A 12400-nucleotide genomic window follows, 5' to 3' on the forward strand; every position below is an offset into this window, starting at 1 on the left:
TTATGTATATATATTATGTATATATAGGTAACCTAATTATGTTTATATTGGAACGTATGATTTTACATCTATGGAAAACTGCCTAGCTGGAGCAAAAGCCTCCATTTAATGATATATTATTGAAAAGATCTCCTGAAATCTAAAATGAGTATACATACTCAGTGACCCTATAGCTGAAAAATTACAGAAGAAAATCAATTGCTTCTAATAAAGCATTTTGGTGTTTGGTTTTGGGTTTTTTTGTAATAACTGGAAATTTTTGTGTTGTGTTTACATTAATTTATGAAGAAGTGATCTTGTATGAATGACTGGATTGGACTCAACTAAATTAACTGTAATCTTTTCAACATTTTCTCTTTGACTTAATTCAGCAGATTTCATTTCCTCCCCTGCTAAAATGCTAGATCTTGAGGACTTTGGTGAAAAAGCAGTCCTGTGTTTTCCCATCTTATGTTGTCCCCTTTTGGTCTCCACAGATTTCAACAAGGGTTTACTCATCCAACTAGTATGGTAGTTTGAAAATTGATCTATTAAAACTAATGTGGCAAATGAAAGGTTATTTCTAGCCTTGGTATATTTCCCTGTGTAAGTGTGCCTGCTGGCACCAGTGGTTGAACTGAAGAAAGGTGACACCATGTTTTTTGGCAGCAGTACCAGCCTTGCTTGAAGTCATTTTGAAACTACAGTTTAAGACTGCTTGTTTATCATAATAATCATTAGAATTTAATAAAGGAATATGTTTGTAAGAGCTCTTTTGAAAACTACAAATATCCTTGACATGTCATATACTGAGATACTTTACATAATTGTCTGACCCTGATATATATCTATCCTTGAGGTTAAAAAATACAGATAAAATGATAAGTTTCTTATAATCTCTCCTCAGTGATGATGATGTAGAAGAAGCTCATCCAATGGATGGAAATGATAGTGATTATGATCCCAAAAAAGAAGCCAAAAAGGAGGTAACAGATAGCTTGACGGTGAATGTCATTTTGTTTTATGTGAGTGTTACTGTAAAAAATATGGCTTATAGTAAAGAAGTTTAGCTTGCAGCCTAAAGAAGTCACAGGGCTTTTAGGTGATCAAGGCTTGATAATTTCTGGTTGAAACAAAATTTTATATATTTTTGCCATCCTGTGGACTCAGATGCATCTCTTATTACATTCGTTATCTCCTGAGAGATCTTCAAGTTTTAGAAGAGGTGTATGCTGTCACTACTTGGTAAAACAACATTCCCCCTGCTTTTGTCTTTTTAATACGTTTACCACTTTATTGGTTGTGAATTACTGGAATCTAAATCTTTTCTTTGCATGTTAAAATTAAGTGACATTTGTCCAAGAATAACTTTTTTGTTCTTTCAAAGCCACATTGAAGTGGTTATGCATTTCAAACAACACATGTCTTTATTGAGGCCCTTTCTACAAATAAATGTAGAGAAAACCATTTTTTCTTCTCTAATGAACACTTCTTGTTAGCTTTACAGAGAAATGCTGTGTTTGGGATATGTTCAAGTTTTGGTGTTCTTTTGATAAACTTATTTATGAACAAGACTAGAAAAAATAAATTGTGTTAATGTTTGATATTCCCTTGATCAACTTTACACGTTGGTAATTTCCCTAAAATGGGACAGTTCATCCTTATTGAGAATATGAAAGGAGAGAAAGTACAAAACCTCAATGTTCCCATGAAGTGATATCTAGAATTAAGAAAACTCTGCAGGTCTACCAAAAATTACATTAAGTAAGAGACTGATAGTTTCCATTCTCAGCTTTGCAGTGACCTTCAATGTATCACTTTATCTAATTGCCTCAGGGATTAAAAAAAAGGACAATTACAATTACCCCTTCCTGTAAAAGAGTTTGAGATTTATTTTTTTGAACATGCTGGGATATAGGGTTTTTTAACTTGAAATGGCATAAGGTCTAATGAACTCTTTATACTTTCATTCTGCTGTTGTGACAATTTTCTTGCAATCTGTTGATTTGAGTTGCTGCCTAAACCACTCCTAAATAAGGCCTATTTTGTTCAGTTTGCTTTCCTTGGTTATTGTTTGACACACTACATGCAGTCCAGAATGAAAGTAGTGTTCATAGAGTTCTAGGAACAGGACAAATAGGTTTGCAGTTTCTGATGAGCTATTTAGATCTACATGAAAGAATTCTGTGATCTAATATTTCTGACAGGATTTTCTTAGGTTCACTTCCTATGCAAAACAAACTGAGTGGGCTACTTGAACACACAAAGCAATGGAAGCACTCTAGCTTGGCAAGATAAAACTCAAAGTGTTTTCACTTGAAATCCAGATTGAACAGACAGTAACTTTCATATTGAAAGAACAATGCATAACCAAATGGTATAAATAGGCAAGAACTAAATTTAACCTTGTGGTATTTATTTAGGTGTCAGAGATGTATGACTCTATATCAGCTTTCCAAGGAAGAGCAAATATCTTAAGTGCTTTTAAGATGGTCTGTATGAACTTTGAGGAGTGGATTAAGGTGTTCCATTAGCTGGGAAGAGAATGTGGCAGAAAGTCAAGCACAGCAGAGCAAAATATTGTTTGCTACAGAACATAACAATAATGGCTGTTGCCATTTGTTTTCTCTTCACTGCGATCAGATGACCACCTCTTCTTAACCTGCAGGGATGCCAGCAGGGAGGAACAGTAGGGACCTGCCTGAAGTAGCAAAAAGTCTGAATCCCATCTCTGTTTTGGTACAAAGCAGTGCTTTGAATTGGAAATTCCTTGCAGGAAAAGTAATTTTTTTGCTTCCCTACTCCAGGTCTGTAGGGAGCTCCCCCACTTGACTGTGGGAGTCATACACACAGACTAGCTGTTGTGCAGCAATGCCCATTGAAGACAAAGCTAAAATTTTTAGAAGTCCAAACATATCAAAACAATTACAAGGACTTCATCTCCCCTTTGCTATCCTGTTCCACTTCAAAAAAGCAAGCAACAAAGGCTGAAGTTTGCTAAATTACATGGATTTTTATAATGACTGCAAAAGTACCTCTTCCAAATTTCAAGTCCCCTCCCAAAGCAAAGAGCCTTACCACTTTCCACAGAGTCCTTGCTGCAGGGAAAAGTGTCATCTTACATTCTTGCCCATCTTGGTTGGCTTTCTCTCATTCTCCCTTGATTTTTACTTTAACTCTTCACATCTCTGTAAATTCACTGATCACTTGGTTTAAACATGTGATGTTCTTTACCTTCTGCATACATAAGAGGTTCTTGATTTTTGCTCTTTTTCAGAGTATCCAGACTGATTTCTATACCATTTATTGTATTTTCAGCCATGTTAAAAACAAAGTTTTGAAAACTGACCTTTCTAAGACTAACAGGCTTACCCAACAAATGACTGGTGTACTCCATCAGCTCACCTGCAAGACTTAGTTTGGATACTACATTCAGAAGAGGATGTTAGCTTAGAGGTTTCCTTTGTCATAAATATGACATTGCAATGCTATGTGGTATTCTATTCTTTAAAAAAGTTGTATACAAGATACCGTTATTCTTCAGTGTTTTTTTCTTGTAAATTAAAGGGCAATAATGAGCAGCCTGTTCAGACCAGCAAAATAGGTCTGGGTAGAAGAGAGTATCAGAGCTTGCAGCATCGCCACCATTCTCAGCGTTCCAAATGCCGCCCGCCCAAAGGCATGTACCTGACCCAGGAGGATGTGATAGCTGTGTCCTGTAGCCCCAATGCAGCCAACACAATTCTTAGACAGCTGGATATGGAACTAATCTCGTTAAAGCGACAGGTACCATGGGTTATTGGTCTTGTTTTGTTTTCATCTCAGATTGTTCTGATTGTAATGATTTTGAAGATTATCTGTGAAGATTCTGAAACTTCTTTAATGTGAGTCTTCCTAATTTTGTTTCACAGTTATCACCAGAAATGCTGGATACTAGCTGACTGACTTCTTTGGTTTTGTTTTTTGTGTTCATCTGCTCTTGTGAATAACATGAAACAAGATGACTTCCTTGAAAAAAAAAAAAAAACAACAACTAAAAAAAAAAGCTGGGGGTAGGGGAGTAGTATGGCATGAAAACAGTGTTAGAGATTTGGGGACAGGAGAAAACCAAGGTCACATTTGGGTTTTGTTTTTTTGAACTTTACTGAAAGTATTTCTGTGACAAATGAAGCTAACACCAGTGAAGCAGAGGAAGTTATATTTGTTGTGCTTAAAATTTGTAGCTGTTTTTCAGGATGTCCTTCCCCACATACAACAAAAGTATTGGGTGGGAGGGGAATCATGGACCTCATTGTTTATCTTTTTGAATTGATGAGCTTTCTTCTTATTAAGTTTAGAAAAACTTTGTAGTCTTCACCTTTAAGAGGACAATTGACTCCATTCTTTGCATGAAGAAGTTAACTTTTGTCACTTGAAGTTGAAATGCAGAATCTATTCAACTTTTAAGGGTACAGCAGTATGTGCACGCTTGCTTTCTAGGAGTGATGGGGCTACAGAGTCAAGGCTTACCTCCTGGAATTTCTGTCTTCTTGTAGAGCACTAAGAGCTGCCATGTTGCAAAATCATGGAGTGAATAAAGGGCTTTGTGGGGTTGTTGCTCCGTTGTATTCTTTTACAGGAAAAATATGCTTCTTTCTGTCACAGCAGGACTCTGGGGCTACATAGCATAGTTGGGTTTCACTCTTTAGCCTAAGTGTAGGTGAATAACAGCCTTGAGGTTGTGTTTCTCTTTTTTTCTTGCAGTGATCTCAGAGATGCAGTCCTTGGAATCTCCCACTGAGTTGTCTGCTTTTGTGTCCATACTTAAGAATACTTGTATTAGCTGTGCACCGTAGTGTGCAAGATTAGTTTCTTACATCTGTGCACCTTATGTGCATCACTGCGAGGTTTAAATGGTTAATAGATACATATGTGTATGATTTGGAAGCTCTCCTCTTTATGGACTAAGATATTTTATTTAACCATTTAAAATCATTTTAAGAATTGGCTTTAAAGGAAATCATGAGTATCTAAGGTCAATAAAAAGCAGTCTGTCAGAAGGAACTAACTGGAAACACTGCATAAATATTTTTGGTTTTTTTTCAAAGTGCTTTTTGGAGAAGGAAGATGTTCATGTGTACAGTACATCTCACTTAGATTTCTAAGAACCAAGTTCTGTGTCTAGAATATTTTCCATTCTTCAAGAACATATATATCATTATAAAAACTTACCTGTTATGTCCTACTTTTAATATTCCTGCAGACAAACTGTTCTTTTACAAGACTGGCTTAAATATTTTTCTCTCCATAGCAAACTGTCCTGTATTTTTAAAATTATTTTTAAAAAAAGCAACAGTTAAAAGTAGTGAAGCCTTAAACCATAATATTTCTCTTTCTAACTTAGGAGGTACACTTGTGGCAATCCTAGTGAAGATATATGTGTAAAGTGACCAACTTTCTTTGTGGAGCTGATTAACTTTGTTGTTTTTGACCAAGGTTCAAAATGCTAAGCAAGTAAACAGTGCACTTAAACAGAAAATGGAAGGCGGGATTGAAGAATTCAAACCTCCTGAGGTAAATTGGAATAAATATTAGAACCTGTGGCCTTGCACTTACATTGGTGGGAAGCTACAGACATAAGTTTTTGCTGCAGCACAGGGTTTGCATTTCAGCAGCAGAAAAAACAGAATCCATTGAGTTACGTGCAGGGGTGAGCCTGGCTTCTTTACAAGGAATTAGTGGTAGGCTTTTTTTATGGTGACTGGGTGAATAAAGAAGCAGAAAAAAATGAAATGTCATGTCTGTTCATGACAACAAGGAGCTGAAATTGAGACCTGCTTGGTTTTTTTGTCTGATTAAAAATAGATAATGTAGATTGCTAGCAGTAAATTTTATGTTCTGTGTGAAAATGTCACTGTATACATTTGGGCATCCAAAGTGAATAGTTTATAACTAAAGTTCCCCTTTCGCTTGTTTTAAACGCTTGGATGTGAAACGTAATTTGAATGCAAAACACTCTAGATGCCAAGTTCTAATAGTTTAGATAGAAGTAATTATGAATTAAAATTGTCTGCATAAAGATCATGAGCTTGTGCCTAAGTTATGATATAGCTGATAGTGAGCACTGCAATAAAACAGGAAAAACTATTGGTGTAGTTCTAAGCTCAAATTCTTAAATGCTATTTCCTCTTCATTAAACCAGTCTTAAACTTATGACTTACAAGCAGAAGATTTTTACCTGTGTTACAAAATGTAGTGCAAGTAAAACATATTCTGATGCTTGGATATTTTGCTGCTGTTAGAACATTTTAATGATCTTTGTGCCATTTTTCTAATTTTAATAGTCTAATCAGAAAATCAATGCCCGTTGGACCACAGAGGAGCAGCTTCTTGCAGTGCAAGGTATGTTAATAATAGTAGCAACTCAAAATCTGATGCAAAGGATTTGAAGAGGCATTCAGGCTTATGTTTGTATTTCCCTCTAATGAAAAGCTGAATTTTATCTTACAAGAGGGTCACTGGGAAAACATCAAAATTAGCAAGAATATTTATGGCATCTCTTGAAGCAACATTGCTCTAGTCTTTCAGTTATCCATGCTAAATCTCAAATGGGAAGGCTAAGCTGGGTTTAACAACTGTAGTAGCAAACAAAACTTCCTTCAGTCCTCTTCTAAATCACCTTACGTGAATTTGGAAGACTGAAGTAATAGCTGAAGTAATAAAATTTGAAGCAAGCACTTAAGACTCTGTATTGTTAAAGTAGGAAAAAGAAGTAAAACTGCCTACAGTTACTTTTCTGTGTTCATGAGGGAATAAAAGAGCAGATACCTCCTCAGTAGAGGCCTTTTAAGAGTTTGAATCTGGGTATGGATAGTTGACTAATTATGCAACATTTTCTAGTAGGCTGTTGATACAGATAATTTGCAGTCATTTTATTTATATGAAGGAAAACTGATTCTTGTCTTGCTTTAGCATGCACTGCTTAATCAAGCAACATGCAAAGGAAATACCTGGAGAGCCTAACACTTTCTTGAAGACACTATATATAATATATTTATTATATAATTATGTTGTTACATATTGTGTGATAATATAATCAGCTCAGTTGTACACATCTGCTCTAATTCTCACCTCTAAAGTGAAAGACTGGATTTTAGGGTAAAACCTTCAGTTGGATCAGAATATCAGTGTAAAGTTGTCAGGTGTGCCATACCTGATAAGTTATTAGCCAGATGACTGAACCTAAAAGTTAGGTTTATTTTGAAGTGTGAATAGAAGTGTTGAAGAGTATGGTATGTGTAAAGTCATGCCTCTCAACTTAGATGCCTTACAGTGGGATTTGTATCTCCAAACCATTTTCTATCCTAAGTTTATCCTCTCAGTTCTGCTAACAAGCTCACGTATTTTTTTGTTCCCAAATGCAACAGAAGGGGATGCCTATCTTTACCCATTAATATACAGTCTATATCTATTAATATATAATAAATAGTCTATATCTGTTAATATATGGTCCAGTAAGTAGAATGCTTGCTGGAGAAGGTGGAAAATCCAGGTTCATTGTGCCTGCTTTAGCATGAAAGGATTCAAAACATCTTGCATTTTCACAGTTTAGTTATTGGAGCTCTCACTGAGCATCAGTTTGGGAAGTGGTAAGAATGCATTTAGCTTTTATTAATCCGTGGCACTGACTGATATGGTCAATAATAAAAGTGGAGTATGGGCAAAAGAGAATGAGGGTTGGTGGTGACTGCCTGGAGAGGAGTTCTAGTCTACTGATCTCTTCTCTAAGGAATGTTCTGTGTTTTTTAAAGGTCAGCCTCCATATTTAAGGATGGAGTGAGAAATCAGACTTTCTGGATAAAACCTGTTTTCCTTGAATTTACATGGGCTTCTTGTATGTACTGTTTCTTTTTTAGTCCCTTTCCTTTGCAACTGTGTAAAATGGAGATGGGAGAGAGCCTTAATGCCAGGACCAAAGTATTCTTATTATCCCTCTCTTATCTACCACCTGGTAGTAGTCTCCTTCTTGGAATAAGTGCTGTAAGTGTTAACCTCCTGTCCCTCTCTCTAAGGACCCTGACCTCTGTCCTCCTGAAGGACAATTACTTGAGCTAGTAGACTTATGCTTGAAGGAGCACATGCTGTCTTTTGCCCTGACTCTGTTTTTAGAAGAAAGTAGCCATGGTTGCTATACTAAAAGCTACCATAATGTGTCTTAGGCTTGAACTTGGAAATCATAAGCATTAAGCAGTTAGGTGGCACTTTTGTGATTTGTTCGCTTGAGTTCAGGCATTAAATTCAACCATGGAAATCATAAACATAACCTGCAGTAATATAATAAATAGTATAAATAATAAAATAGTATTTTGGTACTCTTTTTCCTAAACATGAGAACTTTCGTCCTTTGTGGGCTCATCTCAAGAGATTGTCAGTAACTGAAGAAGAGGTAATTAAAATAAAAAAGACCTTAAAGTAGAGCCAAGCATGTAATGATAAAAGCAGTGTGGCTGTGTGCAGTGGGCTTGTGGACTCAGACTTACAACCTCTGAGCCAATCCTTTGCAGCATAATTTATCAGGTTCCTGTTCAGCTTTGTCTGAATAGTTATTGAATGTGATGGGCTGGTTCTTGACTTGAGGTGAAGTTACAAATTCGTTTATGTATAGCAGCGTAAGAGCGTGATCAAGATCTCAGACGGACAAAAATTGTAGTTGCAAAAATGTTTTGAGACTTCTTCAAAACAACAAAATTTGAGCTGAAGAGCAGTGTGTGACTATCACAGCATTACAGTGAAAAACAGTTGGGACAACCAGGATCTAACTCTATGTGAGCTAGTTGGGAGTGCTGTAATCCCAGTGAAACTGCAGCTCTCTTAACACAGAGGTTGCCATTAAATATTTGTGCCTTGTTTTGGTGCTGTATTAGATTGCTTTGGACCCAGGCTCATGTTTCATGTGCCTCTCACACAGTGGTTGCTGTGCTGCACAAAGTTAAGCAACCTAGACAGCATTAAACTTGGATTTATGAGTTTCTCCAAGTCAGACACTCAAGTTCCAGTGCACCTCTGCAGCTGCCTAAAGTTTTGAAGATCTTGAAGGATTCCCATGATCAGGGCTACTTCCAAAGGAGCCAGGAGAAGGACATCCATACATGTGAAGTGAGGCTATGCAGGCACCTTTTTTGAGCTTCACTTTCAGCAACCTAATGAAATTATTTTTATGTAATAACCAATTAGACACTTTAGACATAGTGGTGTTGAGCACAGGATCTGTAGAAGGATGTGTAAATAATGTGACAGTTTTGAAAGGGTTGATGGGTTGGCAGCAACTCCTACAAATATGCCAGCACCTTATGCACAAAACACGTATTGAACTTTCTCTAGTTTTGAGGCAGTTTAAAAGGATTTTACTGCATCATTGTGTAGAAGTCACAGTGGTGATGCTAGAGCAGTGCTAAATAACACTCTGAAAAGAACCTAAAATGAATAGTGCTGTGCATAGCTAAACTAAGGAAGTTTTACTTTCTGTAGCTATTTCTAATAATTGGGTTCTCAGGAATGTCAAGGTGCACTGTTTTTAACCTGTTTTCTTGGAAATAGGCTTAAAGACCTTATTTTTGACAACTTTAGTTGAAGTTGGCAAACAGGCTCAGTCATTCTGCACATGAAGGGGAATGAAGAATAGACAGCGAAGGAACGCAAAAGGCTGAAATATTAAAAGTTTGAATTAGGTTTTAAATAAAAATATGCTTTGTTTTGCTGGGCACTTTGTTCACGTGATTAATTGTACAGGATGTTAGATGTGTTTCAGTGGACATTTAATGATCATTATAAGGGCGGTAAGGGCAGTAAAGGTAAGATGGTCAAAGACTATTGAAACACTGGAGGGTGTGCTCAGTGGCTGCACACAGCTTTTAAGGAGTATAGCTGATAACCTTGTACAACTGATAAAGCACATAAAGATAAATGATAAAATAATAAATGATAAAATGATAAAGAGCCAAATCCCTGTCTTTGCTTTGCCTAGACACATGCCCTCCCACTTGGCTCTGCTAGGTTCCTTTGTTGTCTTTCCAAGGTTCTTGGAGACAGGATCATTGGATTCTTTTGTATACCCCCGAAGAGAGCTTAAATTATGTAGCTGAGCTCTTGACAGTTGAAACATCAGCTTCAGCTACAGCAATTGCTACTGTCCTGGAGCTGAACTTTTCCTCTTACACTGCAGTGAGTGTACATTACCACATCAGAGGTGCCTGTTAAGGAGGCAGAAAAGAGCAGAACAAGCTGGTCATACTCTTCACAGTTAAACTGAAAGGGAACATAGCTTTCAGATTTGAGGCAGCTCTCACTTTCTGAATCCTTTGCTTCACTTTCTGAAGTGAGGCATGAGACATAAATTTCTTTTCCTGTAATGAGACACAGTGGCTGTCCCCCAAGCACTGTAATATGTTCTGAATGAGTTTATTTATCATGAGCTTTACAGAGTCAAATTGTAATTCACGTATGCATAGCTGAGAGAAAACAAGAGTCTTCTGTTTACTCAGTCTGGAATAAAACTCTGATTTACTTCTTTTAGTTGCCAAACTTTTGGTCACTAGTGATTAAAATATATTTTGTGTATCTAAAAACTGCATTCTAGGATAATGGAGAATTTAAAGTTTTTTTTTTTTTTCTTCTTAAGCAGGAGGGAGGAGGAACTAGACACACACCCTGAATACAACTGAGAGAAAATCAGTGAACTTTGGGTTATAATTAAAATTTTAGGTTAAAAACTATGGAACATTTTACTCATGGTTTTGTGGGTTTTTTTTGTGTTACATGCAAATGTAGTTTTAGAACTTTAAAAAGTACATGTTGGGAATTTCTTACACAATATTTTCTTGTGAAGTTCTTGTAAACAAGTGACCTACTGATATCAATATGAAGACAAATGAAAAGAACTATGCAAAGATCTTCTGTCATACTTCTTGCTGGAGGACTTGATCCTGGAGGCTTGTGCTGGGCTGTCTTATTAGCAGACACCAATAGCTTATATTTACTTACATTCCCCAAGGTGGTTATCCAAAAAAACCCAGATTCTTCTACTCAACTCAAATAATGAATGAAAGCTTTCAAATTACTTTGTCAGGTGAATTTTTTCCAGTTGCTCCTTGTAGCCTCGATGGAACACGCTCACAAATGCAGGAATGAGAAGTGTATCACAATTTATGGACCTGTGCCCACCCTCTTCTGCCCTGTGCTTGGTCCAATAGCCACTGTCTTCTACCACTCCTGCTGCACAGGTTGTGGAGAAAAGAAATAATCTGTGTGCAGCTGGGCATGGAGGGAACTTGTAAAAGCTGTCAATGTTTGTCAGGTCTCTGTGATTTTAGGTTGGGAGGCTTGGTGAGTAAGCCAGGATCTTTAAGAAGAGTGGGTAATGACATTTTAATGAAGTTCTTAATTTGTATGTTGATAGTTGTGCAATTAAAAATTATTTTGTTTTAGTGGAACTTGAGGCCTTCTCCTAATGGAGAAGTCCTCCTAATTATCGAGTCCTTGGTTTGCAGGTCCCGTAGGTTCTCTATAAATACATCACACATAGCTGTGTCTGACTGATTCTTCACAGCTATGTTATTTACTTTGCCTTCCAGGTGTCCGAAAATATGGTAAAGATTTTCAAGCTATTGCAGATGTAATTGGCAACAAGACTGTTGGCCAAGTGAAGAACTTCTTTGTAAACTACAGGCGTCGGTTTAACTTAGAGGAGGTATTGCAGGAATGGGAAGCGGAACAAGGAACCCTGGCTTCTAATGGTGATGCTTCTGCTTTAGGGGAGGACACAAAAAATACTTCTAATGTGCCATCAGGAAAGAGCACTGATGAAGAAGATGAGGTGTGTTTTGTGTACCAGAAATAAGTAAGCATGGGTTGAGGAACAGTATTTTATTTAGTGATAAAATGTAAGGTTAACTGGTGTGGAGTGGCAAACCGCATTCTAAAGAATGGTGATGAGCTTGCATAGAACTTCGGCCAATGTCATTAACCGGCTGGGAACAGGACTGCACCTTTCCTAGTGACGATCACGTTACTGTTTTATCATTAAAATACAGTTTTTATTCTAGAAGACTCCTCTTGCTTCGTAAATATTTTTTAGTTCTGCTGTCTATAATGTTTTGGTTGGCAATTTCTTTTCAGTAACTTCTCAGGGTTTTTGTTTTTGTTTTGTTTTTTTAAATGCTGTTTCCTGTGTAGTGGACAGTGGCAGCCCAACTGCATCGAATTCCAGCTGGGGTTGCTGTTCACGCGGTCTTGTCTTTGTCCTTTGTGCAGGCACAAAGCACTCCGGCCACTCAGTGTTTAGGCCCTTCACCTCCAGCGCAGGCATCTGCTCCAGCACCTGCTGCTCCCATGGCAACTTTAAACCAGCCGCCCCCGTTACTTCGCCCGGCGCTTCCCGCTGCTC

General features: G+C 37.2%; 1 protein-coding gene across 1 annotated transcript; it reads left to right on the forward strand.

The window, feature by feature from the left end:
- Nucleotides 1-886: 886 nt before the first annotated feature.
- RCOR3 (REST corepressor 3) lies at nucleotides 887-12397 on the forward strand (the record flags this gene model as incomplete). Its single annotated transcript, XM_008939263.1, has 6 exons — nucleotides 887-965; nucleotides 3547-3765; nucleotides 5455-5532; nucleotides 6303-6360; nucleotides 11589-11830; nucleotides 12268-12397. Coding segments are annotated over 6 exons (806 nt in total), but the record flags the coding sequence as incomplete, so codon positions are not given.
- Nucleotides 12398-12400: the final 3 nt, after the last annotated feature.

The sequence above is a fragment of the Merops nubicus genome, unplaced genomic scaffold (genome assembly GCF_000691845.1).
Source record: "Merops nubicus isolate BGI_N331 unplaced genomic scaffold, ASM69184v1 scaffold21854, whole genome shotgun sequence".
Classification (NCBI taxonomy): domain Eukaryota; kingdom Metazoa; phylum Chordata; class Aves; order Coraciiformes; family Meropidae; genus Merops; species Merops nubicus.